This window comes from Lycorma delicatula, chromosome 4 (assembly GCF_047948215.1).
Source record: "Lycorma delicatula isolate Av1 chromosome 4, ASM4794821v1, whole genome shotgun sequence".
Lineage (NCBI taxonomy): Eukaryota > Metazoa > Arthropoda > Insecta > Hemiptera > Fulgoridae > Lycorma > Lycorma delicatula.
Genome location: NC_134458.1, coordinates 161783143 through 161809057, shown reverse-complemented (window position 1 = coordinate 161809057; position 25915 = coordinate 161783143). Strand labels below are relative to the sequence as shown.

General features: G+C 27.8%; 1 protein-coding gene across 5 annotated transcripts in view; it reads right to left on the bottom strand.

Moving 5' to 3' along the window:
• milt (trafficking kinesin-binding protein milt) overlaps window positions 1–25915 on the bottom strand; it is a 370892-nt gene that overhangs the window by 244425 nt on the left and 100552 nt on the right. For 3 of the 5 annotated variants that reach the window (XM_075364617.1, XM_075364618.1, XM_075364619.1), the window contains one exon: window positions 41–163. In XM_075364617.1, the coding sequence (XP_075220732.1) occupies window positions 41–134 (94 nt within the window). In that variant the 5' untranslated portion in view covers window positions 135–163. Of the gene's footprint in view, window positions 1–40; window positions 164–5984; window positions 6004–8729; window positions 8888–25915 lie in introns of those variants that run through there. The other 2 variants (XM_075364620.1, XM_075364621.1) reach the window with 2 other exon arrangements.

Sequence of the window (25915 nt, the reverse complement as noted above, 5' to 3'; positions counted from 1 at the left end):
TAGCAGCATGTGCAAACTTTTTATTATTTTAATGAAGTACCTTGATTCCATGATTCAAGAAGTCTCTCTTCATCACTTAGACGTCGCCTCCTTCTCAGCCGCATAGACTGACATGTGTCTGACCACGGAAACATAACCCCAACCCTTCACCAGATCAACCGCCCTAGGCATATTACACTTTTGTTACTATGTTATATTTTTTATTAATATTCATTTATTATTTATAAATTTATGCAACTTCACATTGTAATAGGTGTTTAAAGAAAAATTGCTTTTGTGCAACAGAGACATTAAATTAACTTTCATTCAGGTGAGATTAAAAAATGTCGCTGAATTCTGATATTATTTATTCATTTTAAATATATTAAGTCACTCAAGAAAAATAAGTCAATTGTGTAAATTTTTTTTCAGTAAACCATAACAACTTCATATCATAAATGAAACTAAAATAAATATATTTTAGAATTGAAATAAGCAGTTTCAAATTTTATAAAATTTACAATAATGTACAAATTCTCTGTAAACGAATATATCTTAACTGTGATAAGTTAAGTCCAATCAATCAAATAAAAATTTCTGCATTTGTTACCAAAATAAATAAGTGTTAAATTCATTTGCCTTCAGTCTAACAGATAACTGAATAATGTCATCCTAAATATATCCCATAAAAGTAAACTGACTGATAACATTTTACAAATCAGATCAGTTCACCAGCCATTCAAGTGCTAGATTCACACACAGGGAAAGAGATGGGGGAGGGGGGAGTGCGGGGGAACTAGGGAACTAACTACTGGTCAAAAGCCTCAATGATATGTAATAATGTAATGTCTATGTAATATCTGCAACTTACTACCAATAAGTAATTATTACAGACAAGTTCAATGAGTGATAGAGAAAAAGTTTTGATCAGACTTGTGCCAGTATTTCTATTTATTTTTTTTGTGACATTTATTGATTCTATCTACATTCTGCACTTCTATATAAAAAGAATGCAGGATGCAGCCAAGTATATATGAAAGAGCTCAAACGCAACCATACAAATAAACAAATAATGAAAAAAATTTACCAACTGTTAAAAAAAAAAATTTAGAAGTTGGTGACAAGACTTTTAAAACGGACTATTCCTAAGTCATATTAATTATTGTACTTGGGGGACTATTCATTTCTGTATTTTATAAATTTTACAAAGGATCCTGTGAAGTTTGAAAAGCCTTACTACATCAAAATATTTATTTGTTCCACAGTTAAAAACTCATATAATGATAAAGGAAAAAAGAGAATCATGGAACAGAGATTAATTCTTAAATGTAATCCTAAGCAGCAATATTTTACTACATCTGAGCTATTCAAACACTTGTAAAAATATCATGTATGCTTTCTGCACAACAAAGCACCTTGTTCAAAAACAAACATAACATTTAAAACAATTGGTACATTACCGCAGAATAGATTTTTCTCAAAATATGAATGGCTAAGGAAAACATGACTTAAACACTGTGTTTAATTTGACAATTAATGTTTTAAGGCCAGTCTGAAAATGCAGTAGTCTCTTATGATCAAAAAAAGAAATCAAAATCAAATTTTGACATGCAATTAAAAAAACTTGTTCCAGATATTGTTAAGATTCTATCCCAAAGGATTAATAGCTGAGAGAATGGTGAAGGACAGACATACTGATTTTCCCATACCATAATGACCTTCCAGTATCTGAAATTACCAATAAAATTATGGAGTTTTTTATACAAATTGCACTGCTTTCAATGATAAAAAGATCCAATTCTATTTTTAGATCTAAACTATTTTTCTTAAGTATACTTGATAAAAGAGATTAAATGATTTAAAATAATAATAAACTTTCAGTTTAGCAATGTTCCAAAAGGTAGGTTAAAAGAAAATCACATAATATTAAAAAAATATTTTAAATTCATGTTACACCTCAAATACACAACTAACCACCTCATCAAAAACCCAAGTGCCTTCATTATAGCCTGCAACAAAAGTCAAATTAATGATAATATATTAATTAAGACCATCATTAATTTTTCTTTTTAAAATGTGCAAATCTCCTTACAGAAGTCATCGATCATTACTGCAATTCTTATTTTTGGAAATTTAAGCAGTACTACCAAACCAATTTTTTAAATTTCTCAACCATGATTACTAAAAAAAAATCATAATGATTAATACTACGATTACTGCTAATTATAGTTTCTGATATCATAATTTATATCTTATACTGTACTTATACTTCATTCTTCTGATACCATATTCCCACCCACTGTTATCAATACTACATAATTTATTATTTTTGAATTCATGCCAAAATATAACCACATTTTATTAAATAACTAAAAAAACCCATTTACAAGTCTGAAATGTGAATTGTTTCTGATAAGAAAAATATATTTTTAGCCACAATAATATGCAAATATACATTTATTAAAATTCACTTAAATTGAGAGGTAAATTTGATGATGGTTATGGAGTTTTTGACCCATAATAGGTCCCACAATTGCATCTCTAGTACATTTTAGAAAACGATTGTAAAACAAAAAAAAAAAATTGGTGCAAGAAAACAATTTTTTTCAGTTAGATTATTTTAACATTAAATTGCCAGTAAACAAAAAAAAATTGACAATACTATTTGTAAAGAATCCTAAGAATATCTATGTAACTAATGTGAACTGAACATTAAAAAGAGTTAGAAATCTGACTTCCATTATAAACAAAACAGACCAAAACAAGGCAGAAAAATACTGTATTATAATTTTTAACCAAAACAAGAAGCATTTAAATATAGGAATCAATGATTTAATTTGTTTCTAAATATTTTCCACAATCATACATAGATTATAGTTTGGGTGGGTCTTTCGTATAAATGGTACTTAGGTAGATTTTATTCACCTAGGATTGTTGCATTTAACCTGTATCTTAAGATGCTAAAATACTATGTTTTACAATTTCAAAGACAACATGATAATGAAGGCATCTTCTTTCTACAAGACAGACCTCCTCCGTACTATGCCATAATAGTGCACGAGTTTTCTTGATGAACAATTACTAAAGAGGTAATCACAGTAGAATGGTCATCTTGCTCACAAAAACACACCCTTGATAGAATTCGCTTGGAGCATTATAGCATTATCAAAGATGTACTTAAAATATCCACACTGTGTGCGGATGATGTAAATTGTCAATAATGTTATCTGTTATCAACATTTTTGAAGTATGTAAAGTAGTAAAATTATTGCATACATCAACACTTCAATTATCATAATGGTATTAATAATTCTCGTCAGATAATGTTTTCTTTATACATAAAACAACAATGATCCAGAATAAAAACAAGGGACAATCCTCAAGTAATCCTGAGATAGTTTGACCACTTAAGCAATGATTTTTTTAGATAACGATTGCTTTGTTTGAGACGATACAAGAAGAATTACAAATTTAACGTATTGTGATTAGAAACTCACAATAACAAATAAAAAAAAGAGACAGTCATTTCCTTATAATAAAGGAAAATCACTTCAGTAACAAAGATAATTATAAAATACTGACAATGACAAAGAAAACAATAGTGAATGATTAGCTCATTAGCAGAAAGAAAATGGAAAATAAACAAAAATACTTTATAAGTTAAATAATTGAATTTGCAACTTTATTTTTTTAAGAAAATGAATAGGTGTATACAAGATGTAGGTTAGGAAAGTTATAGTTAATTGTTAATGTTTTAAACATTTTTTTTATAGCTGTGAATACCTTTAAATGGGTAATACTATTTCACACCATTCTAAATACCAAAGATTACTGTTATTTCTACAATTTTAAAATAAATAAAAAAATAATATAATTACTTGTTAACACATACAGTTTACAGAACAACACAGAAATTTACCAAATCTCAACTAATTTCTGTCCTGTTTGCTTCTAACAATTGCCTATGTACTATTATCACGTAACTTTAAATGTTAAAAACTAATGACTTCTTTTGACCAACATGTTATTCAAAATACTTCTTTCATTACCTATAATTACTACTCAGAATGTATATAAACAGTTTAATACTAAATAAAAACTAAATATTTTATCATAGAAATATGTATAAATGAATATATCATTAATAATGTACTTTTGTTTTTGTTGATTAAAAATATACTGAAACAGGCTGAAAAATAATGCTCATCCACGTATCTCATCTAAGAACACTGAGATATTTGAAAAAAGAGAATGAAAAATAATTGATTGATTAAAATCTATTACTTTTTGATAGTCGAAAATTAATTAAATACATTTTTTACAAGAAAGGTTATTTTGGTCCTCAGATTAATTTCATAAGGCAAGCACAATAAGAATAAAAACACCTTCAAGCCATTTATATACCCACAAAAGCATCTGACAATGCAAAATGGAATAAAATATTTAAAATATTAAGAAAATTTGGACTTAAATACAGAGCGAAAAGATGAAGAAGTTGAGCTCTGATTTAGAAAGGAGACAAGGATGTAGTCTGTCCTGTATAACTTACACATAGAAGAGTGACACAGGAATCTAAGGTAAAATTTGAGAAAGGAGTAATTATCTAAGGGCAAATGCAGAAAATGTTTATCTCATTTCAGTGGGAAACCAAAAATTAGAAGAAATAGTGAAATTAAAGAAATAGTGATTTATTGCTATAGAAGATAAATTTATTTAAATATAAATAACTCTTAAACAGGTAATGAAATATAACAGAAAGGAGGATAATAAGGAATTAAACAATAAGATGGAGAATACAATATACCATAAAACTGATTGATGAATAGGAGAGAACAATCCTTGAATTGGTGTTACAATGAAAAGGCATATTCCTTTTTGTTATTTTGACCGTTGATGAGAATTAGTTGTACCGCTACAACCCTGAGCAAAAAGGGTAGTATACAATGTTATCATAGGTCATATACCGGGATGAACAAACTTAAAAAGTTGTCATCAGTGAAAAAAAAATACTCTTAACTGTATTTTGAAATGAAATAATCTATCATGGAAATTATTTGTTAGCTGGTACTATGAATTCCGTTCGATTTACTGAAATCTTGCAATGATAATGAAATGTTTTTCTTTTTATTTTTTTTTTGGGAATGGAAATCGGCAGCATACAGCTTTATAAATTCAGATCTTTCTTCCTTTACAGTTCCAGTTACAATCTTCTACATGTCCCTTTATTGCCTAATTAACTAAACCTGGATTTGCCCCTAGCTAGTCTATGTAGGTCGTTTCTATAAAATTCTACCACAAATTTAAATAAATAGATTCTTCTCTTTTGTTTTCCTTCTCATCAGGCACAAATCTTTTAAGAATTATAAGAATACTGACTCGTTCACTCAATATTCAGAATTCATCTGCGATAAGATGTAAAAGTCTTTTTTAAATCAATCTAATATTTATATTAGATTAAATACAATAAACTTATATTTCATAATTTGAATGTCACAGAAACTGGACTTCTACTGCAAGGCTCAATTGATCTTTCCACTCAATCAGATTCACATTTACAAAATTGTATAACTACTCATTTTACTTTTTTAACGATTTCCTTCACTATTAAAACCTTTTAAGCATCAATAAAATTCAATAGGGATGATGACTAAACAATTAAAAATGAAACCTGTGTTTACCGTTTTAATTTTATTAACATATAGCAAGTTCCTGATTATATTTCAAAGCACACTGATTAAAGAACTGCAGTAAACAAAATATGCCTTTGCATGTTTTGTAGTGAGAAAATTTACTTATATGGAGGTAGGTCACCTTCACTCTCAAGATTATCGAGGTTAGGTGTAACTTTTTCAGCCCACCCTAGATCAACAATCACATTTTTCAAGTAACTTTACAAAACTCACAATAATGCTTATTATTATTATTATTATACTTTAAGGAAAACAGGTCATCACAGATAAGTCTACAGGGAAAATTATAAAAAAAATTGTAATTAATTAACTCACCATTATGTAAAATGATATCCATAAAATCAAATTAAATAATAGTTAAACAACAAAAAAATAAATAATTAGCTAACAGAAGCTAATATTACATAAACGAATTAAGGAAAAAACAATAAAAAAATAACTATCGATGAAAAATAAGCATACAATTCAGTGTAAAAAAAAAACACTAATTAGCAAATGTTAACAAATAATTTAATACTGTTCATACCACTATCCATGACATGATACTGTTTATCAATAATATTCAAGAATTATAAAAAGAAAAGTTCAATTATTATAGTACGTTATTAAATAATTAATATTCTTATCAATTATAATATACTTAAAGAATAAAGGGAAAACACTTATGCAATAAGATAAAAAATATTCATTTCATTTATGCAAGTACATATTTCCTTTTATTTCTTTGATGTTGTCTGAAAAGGCTATGAAAATCAACCTGTTGATACAACACAGCATGCTCTTGCACAAGCAAAGACTTAAAGAATTTTAAACACGACTTTAAAAATATAAAGATCAACATTTTCCACAAAATTATGAAATATTTTGGAAATAATATATTCATTTAATAACAAACATTTATAGTAATTGATCTTCAATAATCTGACAACTTAATATGCAAAATAGTGCACAGATAATAGAACTGGGCTACTCTCTGAGATACCCGGAATATTTTTGAAAGTAAACATAAGACTTTCATTTTGGTAGGGTCGATGGACTGATGAGCATGAATAACAGTATATTTGGCTCCATGCAGAAGACAATTGAAAGCCACTTCACTTCTCACATTCCCTGCTAAGCATGACATAGAATGCCTGTTATTTTTGAGAATAGTTTTTGTTTTAATGAGTGATCTGTGACTGAAGTAAGGTCACCTACCATTATAATTACGGCATTTATACGCATAACATATAACCAACAGTAAAACTATTACTGATGATCAAAAATAAAAATGCATTTTTAAATTAATGAGGTACATTATTATTTTATTTTAAATACTATATTCTTTCATAACTCATGAGTGAAAAAAAAAATAGTAGTATTTTATTAATGAAAATCTTTTTAAACAATTTGAAAAGGGAAATTCTCATTGCTTCATATCCAAACAAATATAGTAAAAATGTTTTATAAGAAAAAAACAGCATTATTTTCCTTTAAATTATGAATATTATCACATTTTTGAAATATTATACAATGTTATAAATTATTATTATCTCAAAACATTAAAAATTATATCTGCAATAAAATTGCATATTTAAAGATACGATAAGTAATAATAATACAAGATTAACTAAAATTTATGACTAATGTTAAATATTTTATAGAAGATATGAAAAATTTAAGTAACATCAAATATGTATCATATTATTTTTAACACATTACAATAAATTTATACATAATTAATACTTTCAAGCATCAATAAAGACATATAATAAGACTAAAAATTCAAGAATTATATATATATATATATATATATATATATATATATATTATATACAATTAAAAAGGATTCATTAATATGTGATATTAAATAGATGGTAGAAAAATGCAGTAGATAAATTAAGTAAGTCAAAATCTTTTCAATAACATCCATTTACAACTCATTGTTAAAAAAAATAATGCAATTCTTTTGATAAAAAAAAACATTTGTTGAATAGCAGGATAACATTTAAAATGATTAAAAATGACAAACAACTAGCCTTTAAATAAACATAAAACTAAGATCTCAATGCAACTGAACATAACATTTACAAATAATACATTTGATTTTAACAAGATAAACAAGCTACAGACAAGTAAAACAAACACAATAAAGATGAAATATAAATTTAGTAATAATAAAACTATTAATGAGTGTTCTTTTATCACAGCTGTAATCAACAACAGAGCTATCAGATATTTCCTGGGTAAGGTGTTAATACTGTAATCAGCACCAAGGCCTTTGGAAGAACTATTCCTAAATAACTTGAAAGTGATTTATTTAAAATAATTAAAGTAAAACACCATAATTAAAATGAGGTTTGAAATTATTTTTTTATTTCATAAATAAAGAATGCATCGATAAAACCATATCAAATTAGATTTTCTCCCAAATTTTATTTAACAAGTATATTAAAATAATTTTTTATTTATTTCACACAAACTAACATTTTGTGAAGTAATTTGACTACATGGTAAAAGTATTAACATTTTAAAAATAAAATTAAATTAAAAATAATAGTGCTCTAGCAACAAAGAATAAATAGTTAGAAAATTAAATTATTCATTAAATTGTACTAAATAAATGAAAGAATATACAGAAATGCATAACTAAGCAATTCATTATCATTTGTAAAGATAAAAGATAATTTACATTTAAATGACACTCACCAACCTGTATATATTTACAACAGCAATAATAAATGATATACATGTAATGATTATCATCAGACCAAAATTTGGTTTGATCTCTCTAACTAGTATCAGCCGGTATAAAAATTGCATCGTAAGCTTTATAAAGGACTACTAAACCATGAGTTTTTGGATAGTGGCAAGCTCTTTTAAGAAGAACAAACTAATAACATATGACATAAGTGATGAAGAATTAATATATCTTCATCACTTTCTGACTGAAAATCATTTAGCCTACTTTACAGTCGGAGGGGAAAATTAGATTAAAACTCAATAAATTTGTCATCCATTACAAATGAAATATAACTTTCTCGACCGATTATCTTTATTATTACTACAAATAAATCTCACCACATAATAAAATTAAAACATGAAGGTCATGGTGTAAAAGTTACATAAAACTCGTAATTCCGTTGGTATAAAATTTGTTAGATTAAATTAAAACATATTACTCGATACTGTAAATTTACATTACCATTACTCCTACTTTAAATACATTATAAGCACAAGAATAGAATTAGTACACTATACTGGTATGATGTCACTCAGGAAAAAGCTAAAATACACATGACTAGCAATTAATTGGCTATTTGCCAACAATACTCCCTTCCTCCGACACACTATCTCTCTTTACACATTTTTTTATAAGTCATTCAACGTGTGTTTTACTACAATTACTATATCACAGTTTATGAATTAAATAAATGGCCACCACATGGATTTAAATGAAGGGATAGTGACAACAATACTAAAACATCTTACGCTAATGACATGAGGTTTGTTTATGATACATTACTACAACTATGCAATAAGTTTTAAAAAACAGTTTAGTATAGGTATGAAATGTTAGAAAGAAATAAACTTGACAAATGGAAGACCGATATTATTATTCTACTAGATTTACAATTATTTAAAATTTATAATTAATTCATTAGTTAAACTAAATGGACCAATTTCTTCATCCTTTTTACTTTCACAGCTATAGCACATTTACTGCTGAAGTAATACATACATTTACGTAAATATACAAGTTGGCCTGTATTTTGATTAATATCTTTGGACTACACAACAAACTTTTTTTTTAAAAATGACTCAAAAAATTTCTATAAATAGGGCATTGATGGCATTAAATTTTGGATAAAATTATAAAAGGGAACAGCAGTTAGGATCATCAATTTGAATGTTCAAATTTTTGTTTAGCGGTCAAATAAAACTGAGGAGAAATTCCGAGCAATTACTTGATAAATAATTTTTTTTCATAATTTTATATAGAATAGTATATTAGACCTTTGTAGTCAAGATTACTGTTATATTTAGACCTTGTACAGGTCATGTGCTGTCCAAACCTGCTTCCTTCCTGACGTTTAGATCTTACATTTTCCTGATCCTAAGTATATCTACTATGGTATATTAAAACAAAAACAAAAGTGAAGCTGATCAAGAATTTTAATTGCTCAGAATTATTGATTGAGCTTTAGTAAGATGAAAGTTCATATTAAGTTATTTAAAATTCTTAAGTCGATTGGATTTAGAGATGGGGATATTCAACATTATTTGTAAAGCTTTTGGCTCATAATTAAAAAACCCATCAACAAAAAAAATTGAAATTTGGCATATATACTTAGTAATACATATCCCAGCTTTGGTCTGATTTTCACCAAACTGGACACAAAAAGACATCACTACGCCTGTTTTTCATTTATTTTTTTTATAACATTGCTGTTAATAGAATATGATGGGGGCTAAATGGGACCACACTTATTTTACTTTAATTTAGTAGTACCAGTACTTTAATTTTCAATAATAAAAATCCAACTGTACCTAGTAATAATGTAAAAGACCTGAGAACTTTTTAAAAAACAAGGCCCAAGGGGGACCTAATTAACATTTTTTTTAAATACTTTTTTATAATTTCTGATACTTGAATTTTCAAGTTGTTTACTTACTTCATAAAATGTTATACAAGGCACTTCATATAACAAGGTTGCTCAACTGTCAAGCAAAGGTGATAGGACAATTTTGTTTTTTTTTGGCAATTATACTATAATTTTAATGATGAAATCATCATTTGGTCAAGAGGTCAACAGAAATCAAAAAATCTTTATATATTTTTTCTCAATTATAAAAGCGTGTAATTTTTAAGTTAAAAATGTCATACGATGAAAGTAGTCAAATTGGACCCAAATTTTTATATTTTTCTCAATTGTACTCCAGATTTACACAATTAAGTAATTCATATTTAAAATAGCGTTTGGTGTATTTGAAATAAAGATCTGAACACTTCTCTTGTCATTAAAACAGTTTTATAAAACCTGATAATTTTAACAAAATTTTCCAGAGAAAAAACTGAATTCAGAAAAATAAGATTTTAGTCACATCACTACATTTTGTGATCTATCTAATTTAATTACATAATAAGTTAACAATATATATTTCTATTTTATTTTGATAAATAACGTTATATTAAATAATTTTGTTTTCCAGCAAAACTTCTGAAAAAATGCAACAGTTAGCCAATCTTGACAAACGTAAATTAAAACACTTAACGCATTAAGAAGCTGTGTCTCAATATTACTGTTAATAAATATGTGTACTCTTTTTCAGTATGTCAAGACAATTAAAACTTACCCATTCAAAAATCTACCTAATGTAGATTATAAAAAAATATCCTCACAAAAATAACAAAAAAACGAAATTTCTCCAACAAAACACCAATACCAACAGTTACTTAACACTGCCAAAAAGTGCCAAAAAAGTAACTATGCAATATTTCTGGTACCAATTTTACAATTACAACTCAAGTTTTACTCAATTCTTTCATTATGTAATTAAATTTAATTTACATTAATCTAAGTATATAAAATTCAGAAACATCTAAACCTTACTACAAAATAGTTTTATATACGAGTATTATATATATAAGGTGAAGCACAGAAAACGGATGTTTTTAAACCGCTAGTACTAAGTGGTGAGTGGGGGTATTGAGTATTCGGTGACATATGGTGGAAAGCTCAGACTATGCAGTTTCAGTTGCTATGGAACATTGGAGCGCAGAACATCATCTGTTTGCTATCAATCAGTTTTTTTAGAAACAATGATTCTGTGGTCACGGTTTAGTGTTTTTTTCCATCAAAATTTTAATGTTGAACGTCAAGGTCTAGTTCCAGATCGAAACACCAAACTCTGATGGGTTGAGGCATTTAGAAGTACTGGATCTGGGATGAAGAAAAAACCACCTGGCCTCCCCATTCAGTCCAAACTCCGAAAAACATACACAATGAGAAGGGCAGTTCTTGCTAATGTGAAACAATCCACTAGGCGACAGGCTGTAGAACTGGGTATGTCACATTGTTCGCTTCTTTGCATCTTACAAGGTGATCTCAAATTACACCCATACAGAAAAATTATGTCCAGCAGCTAACTGAAAGGGATTTTGTGCAACGCAAAAAATTTTGTGGCATAATGAATGCGATTCTTACAGAAGATGCAAACCCCGTAATAATGATGAGTGACGAAGTCCATTTCCATTTGGATGGCTATGTTAAAAGTACAGAACTGTCAGTATTGGGCGTGGAAGAACCCATGTAAACTACACCAAAAACCTCTCCACAGCTCAAAAGTAACAGTGTGGTGCGGCGTCTCCAAGGTAGGGATTTTTGGTCTTTATTTTTTTTGAAAAGGGCAACTGCAGTTACAGCAACATCATCGTGCTACATCGAGATGTTAAACAACTTCCTGCGACCAGAACTGGAAAGACATCGGGTGAACATGAGAGAAATGTGGTTCCAACAGCATCGTAGCACAGCTCACATGGCAAAAGCACTTCAACAAAAGTTTCGTGGACATGCCACTTCACAATTCGGCGATGTTTCTTGGCCCCCACGCTCCCCGAACTATAGATTTGTGACTTCTTTTTATGGGGCTACCTGAAATCAAGAGTGTACGTGAACAAGCCACACACAATTGAAGACCTGAAAATTTCCATTTGTCAAGAAATTGACAAATTGAATGAAATGTTGGAGAAAGCCGTGTAGATCTTTGAGGAAAGGCTACAAATTTGCGACCAACAAGGTCATCTTACTGACATTATTTTCATAACCTAATTAAGGTATGTTGGTTTCAAAAAATGCAATAAAAACATTATTTAATGTAAAACCTTTTTTTCTATAATTAAAACAACCGAAGTTGATCAGTAATAAAAATATGTGTACCTTCTGCTCTAATCTTTATAAAGATATAAAATTTTAATTAGATCTTGCCTACAAAATACAAATAACTGTAAAAATCCATTGATTTATTTTTTATTTCATAACACACAAGGGTGAATCAAATTTAAACGGTAATTTTGCTATTCTACGCAGCAAGTAGTTCCGAGTTGAATGACGGAGTGGGGGGTCAATGTTCAGTGTGTAACGAGAGGGGGAACCAGCTTGTTAGCTCCTCCGCTCTTTTCTGTCGTCAGCACAGCCATCAGTGAGCAAGAGGTTACGTCGTCTGATACACAACGTTTAATCATAAAGTTTTTAACTAATGAAGCCGTTAAACTTGCGGAAATTTTAACTCGTTTAGAGGTACAGTTAGGGGACGCTGCACTGTCCCAGAATCGAGTGTATACGTGGGCCAGGCAATTTAAGGGCAAGTAAGAAAGTGTAGAAAACAAAAGTCATGGTCGACGCCCAAGGCCAAGTCTCACAGCTGACGACATCCGTGCCGTTCAAGAGCTTATCGAAGGTGATCGCCGGACCACTGTTGAAGAACAACTGTCAGAAGTGGGTATCAGCTATGGTAGTGCTCAATCCATTATTACTGATCTTGGCTTTAGTGCTCGATGGGTTCCAAGGTTGTTGACCGAAAATCAAACACAGGTCAGGTGGAGATCCGTGAGAGACTTCTGAATTGATTTCGGCAAGAAGGGGGCGATTTTTTGAGGCGCATCGTCACATGTGATGAGACGTAGGTCCATCATTACACTCAGGAGTCAAAATTGGCGAGTAAGGAGTGGCAAAGAAAGGATGAGGGCTGCCCAGTGAAAGCTTAAACCCGTCTGTCAGCCGGAAAAGTTCTTGCAACGATTTGTTTTTACTCAAGGGGAGTTTTACTCATTGATTTTCTCCACAATCAACGAACGGTGAATGAAGCTTACTGCTGCCAGCTGCTACAGTCAACAAAAGCCGCCTACCGAAACAAAAGACCGGGTATGCCCTCGTAGATATCATCCTTCTCCATGACAACGCCAGGCCACACACAGCGATTTTGACAAGCGATAAATTGTAAAAAATGCACTGGGAATCCAGATTTGTCCCCCTGTGATTATTTTTTTGTTTGCGTCCTTGAAAGAATCGCTTGAAGGGGAACGATTCGAAAACTATGAAGACGTCGAGGAGCGCGTGTAGCAATTCGTTAATGACTCATCCTCAAACATTTTATGAACAAGGACTATTCAAGGTTCCAAATCATTGGCAAAAGTGTGTAGATCGTGCAGTAGACTGTAGACTAAATAGAGAAATGAATGATGGTATGAATTGTGTGTATTATTAATCAATAAATTTACAAAAAGAAATTACCGTCTATATTTGATTCATCCTCGTATTTGCAATGTACTGACATCAAAAAAAATAAATACTTAAAAGTATTTTTTGAAAAAAAAAAAATCATAATTAACATACATTCATAAATGGAAGAAAAAAAACGAACATCATTTTCTTTAAAATCTTTTGCATACATAATAAATTGCATTAATCACTTACTGTCATTTATAAATTATAATGGCAGGCAGTTAACTTCCAAGAGTTTATTGATGTCCTTTTATAGGAAGGGTGTCCCTACTTTAAATCCAAAATGACAGCTTCCAAATGGGTCCACTTTGGAGTACACTCTAAATACTTTGATCAGTTTAAGTAGCTTAGCAGTAGCAGTAGAGTGGCATGCATTGTAGTCATAATTGAGAGTTATCAGGTGCTACTCTCCATATTGTTTTTTTAACTTTTGATTTTTTTGCTATTTAAAATATTCTCTAAAAACTGAGCAATGGTTATCATCAGTAGACAATTTGTTTCATAAAATCATCCCAAAGATTTGTCAATATCTTACACTTTTCAAAAAAATTTAAGTCTATACTTATGTTTCAAATTTCAAATACCTTAGAAAATACGGACAATGAATATAATTATCCTCATGTAAATAGAGCATAACCTTTTTTTTTTTTGTGGAAGGGACTAAGAACACGCATGTTAAGAAGGCTGGGAAACACTTAACAGAAATGTCATCGATATCTACTGAATGTTTACTCTTTATAATCAAAATACAACTTCTAACTTTTTCAATAGAAATATTGATTTCACCATCGAAATATATCAATATTATTATTAATCAGGTTTACATATCGTTATGCTCTAATAAGCCAACATTAATCGATAACTCAAAAGCAAAATCTTCAATTATAATAATCTAAATAAGAGTGTAAGAAAAAGATCTACATATGTTATATGAAAAGTAACAACCAACAGTTTCACCAGGAACTTTCTCTACAAAATCAAAACAGAATCAAAATCAGAAAAATGTAAACACACACAGGTTGAACTAAAAATCTAAATAATCCTATTATTGAAGTCTGTTAAAAATTAAAACAAAAAAAAAGAAAGTAAAACCTTACTCATTAAAAATAATAACCATAGATTACTTTTACAGAACACTGTATTTTAAAAGCACACACTTTTTTTTAATATTAATATTTGTCATATCTTCCTTAAGGAATCATAAAACTTTTTGAAGAATTTATGTGTCTCAGAGAAATAGCCAATTTAATCCACATGAGCTAAAATATCTGGGGGTAAAAATATCCCTTCAGTTAAATCTTCAGTTACAGAAATATACACAAAAAAAAATTATCAGAAAATAAAAAAACTGGAATAAAAAGTTAAGCAAAATTAGAATTTCAGTGAAAAAAAATAAAAAATGGACATAAATGGAGAAGCACAAAAAAATCAGTTGACAAATAATAACAAAAATTCTGATGTTTCAGTTTATAATACAACAAAATATACTTAACAAAACAAAATAAAATAAATATATTGTAAAATTTTCACAAGATTTATTGAAAAATCATAAAAGTTGTTTGGATACACAGTACCATTTTTATCATGTAACGACTTCATCTTTTAACTATTTAAAATATACTTTTACATATTATTACATTTACTTGGAATATTACTTGTCATTATTCTACACTGTAACCAGACTATTTTATAAAATGACATTATTCCATGAAACAGCTTGTTTTGTCCATTTAGTATTAAATGCCTTCTTAATTTTCTTATTATAAGTATTAAAACGGTTAGAAATCATTAGATAACTCTTGTTGGACTATTTATTACATGAACACTTAATGTTTCAAACGCAAGAACATTCAAAGCAACTAAACAAGTGGTTTACATACAACAACAATATACAAAAATTTCCTAAAAGAAAGGTTCATATTTTAACAAATTGTTGCAGGATATGTATATAAATAAATTAAAATCTCAAAAGTGGAATTAATCATGTTATTTAAATATTTAAAAAATTATATACTTTAATGAAATCTTTATATATTATATAACAATTATAAACTATATCAGACATATATTAAAAAAACTCCATGGTGATGTTACTCTGTTTATTTCACTCATTCAGAAGGTTTTGAGTTCAATCAAACCCGGTTTCAGGTTTAGCATTTTTCACTTGCTACAAAATTATAATTATTTTTCATTTCACTATAAAATATGCAATTGCAATTATTGTTTTTAAAAACAACTGGGCGTCAGCCTACTTTCATTTTATGAATAAATCACTCAAGAATATAAAAAAAAATAAATTCAAATTCTACGATCACTACTACTTTTTTAGTAAAGTTTTATTTAAAAATACTGTTCAACCTTCTTCATCTGTTTCTCACTTTGTTTAAAATAAAACAAAAGTATAAAAAAACAAGTTGTAAATGATTTATCAAACCAAAAATACAAACAAAAATTCACAGCCAAGAAAATTTAATTATCAAAAACATGAATTTCATATTAATACATAAATTTATATTAATCAGTTATATTAATAATGTATTATAATATTATTATTACTATGTACAGTATTATTATAATAATAATTTATAAATATATATAAAGTAGCATGAAAATTAATCCGAATGCAGATTTATTCAATAAAAAGTAACCTTATTTAGAAAAAAGAATCATATCTGTACAATTTGTGAATATCTAGTAATCAATATGTCCTCCTGTATTCTTAAATCCCTTCATACACAAGAAACAAAGGAAAAAAACATAAAGTACTAAATTTAATAATATTAAGTGAAAAACAAAATTGTAATAAAACCCATTTCTTTTGGACAAATCTAAACATATATCAAAAACAATTTTAATTACATTAATTTAATGATGAGGATAGTATTCATTACTTTTATATATATAGTACAGATAATATATATATATGTGTGTGTGTGTGTGTGTGTGTATACATATTTATACTACTAATGAATGTTTTTCATTTATTTTGATCTGTATTAAAACATTATGAATTATAAAATTTTCTTATTCATAAATTAATTGTTAACAAAAGAAAAACTAAATTACAGTTTTTAATATTTATATTTTACATCTCTTTAAAACATACAGAACAATTATATTACTAAATTATAGCCATGTGCAATACAAAATTCTTATAGGTAATACATGAACAACTACCAAAGCTAAAATAAGAGTTGCAGATTAAAGAAAAAAGGTAAACAAACTTTAACCATCACCTACATATTATTACTGCTGGATTTGACTATGATAAACATACAAGGGATTGCAACATAATTTATATCACTATAAATCTACACTCTACAGAATGATATTATTACTGTAGTAACTAAATGAATAAACATTCCCCTTCATAAGCCTTGAGCTTATGCAGTGAATTAATCATCTAACAAAAAAAATGTTTATTCAGATAATAACGTAATATTACATTACATTGTATCATACCTGGATGGCTCAAAGGAAAACTATGGGAAAACCAGAATAGCACTACAGAACCATTTTTATTTCTCTTTAAATATTTATTTATTTATTTACAGTGACAACAGGCCCAACAATAGTTACTGTGATAGATGATAATGAATTTTGTAACAGGTAAAAAACAGCACAATTAGAACTCAGAACCTCTGGATGAAAGCCAGAGATGCTACTGCTCCACTAAGGAAAGTTGCAATTTAGTTTTTGATTAAAATTAGTACTACCAAACAATTTTAAAACTACCGACCATTTTTTAAAACTCATTAACAGAGTAGTACTGGTTTTGTAAAAAAAAATCTTTTTTAATTTTTTCTTAAAAACTGATGGGAAAATCTTTCAAGTAAATCAGTAATTCATTTCAAATAAGTCACAACAAATCCCATTTGTATGCCAAAATTTTATACAGTTACGCAAAAAAGAGTTCTGTTGTCTGGCTTAACAGTAATGAAGTTATTATTTAAAAATTTTAAGAGTATATTTAAAAAAAAAAGGTAACATTTGTTAAATTTTTAAATAATTAGGAAATATCAGTCAACAAGATTCAAATTATATCAGTCATTTATTCTGCTGCACCTTATCGGCTGAGGAAATAGTGGAAAGGGCAGTAGAAAAATTACGAGCTAGAATAGTTCCTGAATGACATCATCATACTATCCAACAACCCCAAGGGTTAAGAACAGAAAGAAAAAGACCATTCATATTTATGATTTCTAACGAGTAGGGTATACGATTTAATTCATTTATTATACAGCAGTCTACTTATTCTATATAGTTAAGCTTTTCATGTTTTTTTTATTTTTTTTTAAAGAGAAAACATCATTAAAAACAATTTTATTCAATAAAAAACCAACATAAAAATAAATTTACCATCAGCAAACTTGTGAATGATAACAGAGTAAACAAACATTAAGAAATTTCTTCATATAAACATCATAAAACTATAAAACATAAAACTCAAAATAACTGTAACTAACTGATAACTATCTGATATCAAATCTGAATTATTGTAATTAATATTCTCAAAAACATACAATATATATTCATAAAATATATCTGTTCACTAAATAATATTTATTTAATTATTCCTAAAATTGAGGGCCAATAAGTAATTTAAAGATACAAATAGCTGTGGAGGCAAAATGGTCGATATGAGGCTTATGATGTCGTGTGTTCGTTGCTCAATCAGGATATCAAGAGATTGACAATCGAAAATTTATATATAATTACAATTTATTAGTTTAAGAACATAAATAAAATAAGACAAATCAATAATAACAACAGTAATTATAATAATATACACAAGTCACAATAATAATAATAACAGCAAACAATAATAATAATAACAGTGATAATATACAAAACTGAATTTAAAGTAATCATCAGAATTTATTCACAGATAGTTAAATAATGAAAACCAGAATTCAGTCCCATTCACAAAAAACATCTGCATGACTGCTAATCTTACATCTTTAATAACTAGTCTTTTATTAACAACAATAGTACAATAGATAGAGACAAGTATAAAGTTCTTTTACTACAAATACCTTTGCTGTTCACAAATAAAACTATCCTAACAATTTATGAATGAAATTTAGTACATTATCTCTTTCACTTATAGTCTAACAATAACTCACCAAACCACTTCTTGTTTTCATGCACTGATATTACTTGTGACGTCACCTTAATTCAGTCGAAATTCAGTCCTTCACTGACCTCCTTGCAGAATACTCTCTCTTCAAACTCTATCATAGCACTCTCTTGCAGACTGATTGTCAACTGGTCTTCCCTGGAGTATTTATACTCCTATCCTCTTTACCAGCAGGACCAGACCCCAGTTGAGCATGAGAACGATCGACCAAGCTCTTTCATTCCCATTCATTCTAATCTGGGTCCAATAACTCTTCTCATGGAACAACAACTATTTAGATGTGTCAGCGGACAGTATTACAAAGCATGATTGTTAACGTACCTGTTGGCTTTACTAAAAGGGTTTCTTTAAGCCCTTTTCTGGATTTCTTTCATTATTATATTTTCTACTACTTTCTTCTTAATTGGCAGGAATCCGTTATATCAGTCTTGTTACAGTACTTTCAGAACAGTAATAAATTGGTAACCCTGATATGACTTGATCAGTCGTTTCAGTAAAATTGTTTTGTTTATAACCTCAAAATTTCATTTTATTATGATGACAAGTCTTCTTGAAGTTTGTGAATTAGGTGAACAATGTTTTTTTTTCTTTGCAAAGGTGAAAAACCAGTTAACATTTATTCTTGAAGACCAAAAAATACAAACAAAGTTGTATGAACAGCAGAAATTTCCACAAGTTAGGAAAATTTAAAGTCGACTGAACTTCAGTGACTGATGAGCACTATTCTGGACATTTGATTGAAGTTTCAACTCCGGAACTTGACATTCACATCCAAGTAGGCTGACAGATTACTGCTAGAAATTACAAGTGTTGGTAGAGTTCATAGCATTATCACAGACAAGCTCAACCGTAAAGCAAGTGCCTGATATTTGAAAACAGGTGCGTTACAAAGTCAACAGATCACTATAAAAGAGACAAGACTTGGCAAGTGCACAAAACTGAAATAATGGTATCAGCAGAAAGGTGATGCTTTTTTGAACAGTAGTCTAACCTGAGATGAGTCATGGATTCACCATTATGAACTGGAATAAAAAAACAGTGCAATGGAATGGAAACATGAGATTACCTGTCTAGAAAAAATCCTAAACCTGACCATCAGCAGGAAAAATCATGATGACAATCTTTTGGGATTTTTGGTATCTTTTCGGGCAGAAGGCTCAGTTTTTGTCAATTTTCTAGAAGATCAACAAACAATAAACACATACTACTGTGACATGTTTAATAACCAAGTGATGCCAGTAATGTTGAAAAATCACCCTGAATCTCAGCGCAAAGACAATAATTCTATTTCATGATAACGCCTAGCCTCACCACAGCTGCTAAGGTAACTTGAGAAGAGAAACCATTGACAGATTGTATTGGGTAGAAAGTACCAAGTATTACCTAACCATCACACTGTCCTGACTTGGCTCCATTGGATTTCCACTAGTTTGATCCACTGAAAGAGGCACTATGTAGCAAGAAGGTTAATAGCAATGAAAAAGTCAAAGAAAATGTGCTAATTGTCTTTGACATCAAAACAAAGATGTTCTGCACCAGACATAAATAAGGTGATTCAGAGATGGGTCAAGTACATTTGCTAATAAGAGAAAAAAATGTTTCGCTGATTAAATAAACTGTTTTAGCTCCAGAGTAATTTGTCTTTTTAATTATTGAATGACCCTCATACAAATAATCATTATTTGTGCATACTGACAAAAAGTTATTTAGAACAACATATAATTCTAATACAGAATTATCTGAGTATATATGTATTTCATTATATATAAAATTAATTCCATTTTGGTTTATATTTACTTTATAAAATATAAAAAGGTTAATATAACAGCCATTATTTGTTTACTCTTAAAAAAATATTAATCAAATACATTTTATAAAAATATTTATGAAAGTAAATAATACAATGCAAATAATTATTAGTTACTTAATGAAAATAAATTTTTATTCATTTTAAAATACTATTAACAATAACATTTCAAACAAGAATAAAATACAAGTAAGATTCCATAAAAGGTTAAATCAATTAACTGAATAACATAGACTGAATGAATGTTTATAAAGAATTAATTCCAGATCTCACTGTTCAAGAGTATAAGGATTCCAGTCATCAAGTTCCATATTTGGTACACAATGGAAAGTAAATTCTGAAAATTACAAATAAATGATGACACTGCTTTCAGAATGTTAACTAAATTTTATTAATTACAATCACATAATATGAACTTAAAAATTAGTTCTATGTAATTCTTATACATTCCTAATAATAAAATACAAAAAAATAAAATAAAAACATGTCACCAACTAAAAGTAAATATTATTAAAATGTACATTTTTATTTATAACACTCATGAACAGCATTTAGTAGATAAAGAATTATATTATCTTGTCTTAATTCATGATGCATAACAAAAAAAAACAAAAAACAAAAACAAACTTCACAACTTACATTTTTAATTTACCTTAACCAAAACATGTTACTCAGTAAATGCAACAATACTTTATTTGTTAATGTTTTTATTTATTTTTTTTTATCTTAATTTACCAGTAAAAATTGTTACTAATATGCTAGTATAGCTTAATTTCAAAAGACAAGAAATTACAAAATTAAATCTTTTTGGAGATGCTATTTTTTTTCTTATGACTCATATATTTCACTACATTTTCTTATCTATATTTCATAGAATGAAACTTCCAGTTTTTAATGTACCAAATAAAAATTTAGCAAATCAATATTTACTTCACTTTTCTAATATATATTTTTTTTTTTTATTTTCTTATACAAGAATAGTTACAACAAATTAGATGTAATAAATAAATGTGTTTTTATCACAAACAAACAAATGTGTTTTTTTTCTTTACAAACGTAAAGGAAAAAATAGAATACAATAAAATTTAAAGGCTATTTTAACTTAACAAAGAAAACTTATAAAAAAAATAGAAAGAAAAGATAATTCCTCTAAATTTACAAATAAATAGAAATCTAATAGTTGGAACTCATTAACTAGCAACTATCTATACTTACACAGTCTGAACAAACTTCACTACACTAACCAGATCTTCTCAATTTAATATATTTATCACTTCCAGTTTCCCCAATATCCTACTTCCAAAAGCTTTTCCCCCTTTCTTGTTTCAAAATATAACACTTAAGAAGTTCACAATGCAATCCCCCTCCAATGAGTTGCACAGTATTCTGCCTTATTTGTTTATACTACTACTACTACGGTGCAACATACTGCTTTTGGTTTTAGTACTACTAATATAATCTAATTTTGCAAGTTTGCAGTTTCTAGTGGCCTGCTCTTTATTGTGATCAATTTTATTTTTCACAACCAGATCTGTGAATTAGCTGTACTTAAAAACTCTGAAATGCCATTTAGGCAGATTACATAATTTAGCTTTAATTGGCTGTGAGACTACCCAGCGGCATAAATGTAGGTTTTTTTTGTTGTTTAAGAACATAGTTAATAAGAATATAATACAGTTTTAAATGATTCACTCATGAAATAACCAAATATTTCAGTATGAAACGTAAGGCCACATGATATTACCAAAAGGGGTTAAAAACCTCTCATATAATTGTTGAATGAAATGTTACAGAAAAACTAACAGATAATGATAGAAAAATTATATAAAATAATAATTTATTCATTTGTGCATAAGACCTAAAGAATGGAAAGGTAGAAAATGTAGGAACAAAGAAGAGAAATTTTCTATTTTAGATGTTTAGAGTACATATTAAAGTAAGAGTGTGGACAGTAACGTTTTTATATATTTTGTATATATAAACAGATAATGCTCCAATAAATGAAGATCAGATGTTTTATTATGGCAAGATCAACAAGGAAGACTTTCACAAAGTATCAACTCTACACAAGCTCACACATAATTGTCACCCATGACTTACATACATAAATAATTTCTTCATCCAGTAGGAAAGATAGAGGAGAAAATAGTTTTTTTTTCAATATTAAAAAAGCACTCCTCACATTAGGAATAATATACACAAAATAATATAAAAGAAAAAAATTATATTAATTTAAAAAAAAGTAACTAAAGAAATAAATCTTTTTTATAAGAATATGTAATTATCATTTAAATCTGCATTTTCTGACATTTTTTTATTAATTTTTAAAAATTCTTCTGGCGCAGATACAGTTTGCAAAACCTCCAATAATTATAAAATCATTTTTCCAAAAATGCTCGAATTAAGTTAATGGTTAAGATAATGAGAAACAATTAGTAATTATGCTGTTAACCGTTTCAGTTTTTTTTTTCATTTCACATAAGCATAGTTACATTAAAAATTAGTCAAAAAGAATTATTTTCTTCAATTATTTTGAAGATAAAATTTAGTAATAAAATAAACTTGTGCAGGTGAATAGAAAAAAAATCACGAATAAAAACAACTCTCCTTACGATTTACTATCATTGTGAAGCGAGTTATTAATGTTCTAAGTCAAAAGGAAAGGGTAACACACAACTAGTACAATTTAAATTATGTCTCAAAGTTAATGAAACTGAATTGAGAAAAGTGGTGCATGACTTCTAATTTATGGAGAGTTACTGTATTATAAAACAATTCAATTTTAACTATATATAACACATATTTGGTAATTTAATACCTTCTTCGTACAAATATTTACTTTTGAAAGTCATTAATAAAAATATATTATACTGATTTTTTTTTTCAGGGGGTAATTACCATTATATCCTTTTTTCATTTAATAATAACAATTTCAATTTTATGTTATATCCAAATTTTAGCATACACTTAAGTAAAATTATTATTTAAAAGTATTAAAATATTATAATAGTATTTACAAAACTATTACTGGTAAACTATAAATATTATTATTATGGCTACAAAAATTAAAAATACAAGTTTTAAAAAGCTTAAAATTGCTCTCCTGTAAAGATGAATAAAATAGCACCAGGTGTCTCATACTTCTGAAGCGCAAAATTAAACAACTTTTCAATTTGTATATAATTTACCAAATACATTTGTGAAATCTTAACACAATGGGAAAGCTTACTTATACAAGTTCACAAACTAATGTGATTAAATGGTAGAAAATTTTACATGAAGTAGGAGTATGCAATCAACACAATTGTAAAAACTGTTTACAAAGGTAAAAAATAGATTATGATAAAGATCAGTAAAAACTTCTAAATATATTCCATCTTTTTTCTTTTTTTGTGAAAATTCATTTGGTTTATTTTGCTTTTTAACTGAATTTTACAATAAGTTTTCTTTCACATTAACATAAATCTTACAAACTTAATAACTTAAAATACTGGTCATAAACACAACCAGAACTCCTAGTTGTTAACATGTATCATAGACCACAATGCACAATAATTTCTTCAACTTTCTGGATAAAAATATGGATCAATAATCATTATATCGAAACAACTCAATTTAATATAATTAACTAAATTTTGAGTTAAAATTTAAAACGTTCTTGTCTTCTGGATATAGCATCGCTGTTATTTACAGGTATATTTAACACACCTTTTGCTTTAAAGTGTGTACTCACTAACCGTTGTTGTTACACAAAAGTAACAAAGACATAATTTATATTAATTAACCACTAATGATGTTGACACTAATGTCAACATCATGCAATTAAACTGTGACCAATACTGTTTAACTCCGGAGATCTATTTTGATCTAATTAGATTATTAAAAGTGGCTTCAATCATTTTGATTTTAACTTTATTTTGCTTCCTTCAATTTCCACATTCTATTTTATGTTGTATTTTCTCGCATAATTGTATGGAATGAATACTACAAGCTTCAGCAATTGAAGTTATATTTACTCTTTTTTCTATTTTGGATTGTTACAGTAACAATTAAAAGTGTTAATATAGGCAGTATTATTAGCCGTAATCTTCTTTCCTTCTTTCTTTTTAACATCAGAATATTTTTGAAATCACAAAACTTATTTATTTAACATCAGTAAAATTTGACAAAAAAAGATTTGTATGAATTAGTAATTTCAGGATTTCAATATGAGATAAAAATGTCAATGAAGGTGTATGTGGAAAATGTAAACATAAATTTTATGGTAAATTCATTAAGAGAATTTTTTTGTGTTTACCAATGACAATGTTTAATCAATTTTCTAAGATTCATAAGTACAAGGAAGATTTAAATTAAACAGAAGTTGAAATCGCAAATATTCTAGTTGTTTTTTTTTTTTGTTTAGGACATACAAAATTAATTTTTTCTGAATTTTCTTTTTATTTTTAATATAGACGTAATTTTTTTTTCATAGTGACAGCAAAAATAAACTTTTATTTTATGTAATGTAAAATTTAAAAATGTTTTAAAATATAAATAATACCTAATGAAAAAATAAAGAAACCAATTCAGGTTATTAATTGCATTCTAGTACACAAAATTTTAATTTGAACTAAGGAGTATAAAAAATAAATATAAAGGAAATTTCATGTCTGTTGACCAAGCAAAGTTTCAGGTCATTTTGACTTTTTGGCATTTTCATCTGCGTGTATGTAATATACACGCAAAACAAATGTGTTTTCCAATTTTTTATTAGAAAACCTGTGGAGCCACTATTCCTTGCTGCACATTATTCATCAAGGGAATGTAAAACAGTTCTGTTGGAAAGAACACTGACTGTTGGGTTTCTTTGTAAATACGATCTGCTATTCATAGCACAACAAGTTATAAGATTTGGGTGTTTTATTGATACATTCAGAAATAACTGAAAATAAAAAAAAAATCATTATATGTAATTATGTTCAATTATTTCGCACCTAAAACGTACTGATTTTGTTTTATTGTATCATAAAGAAACTCAACCTCTTTAATCTAC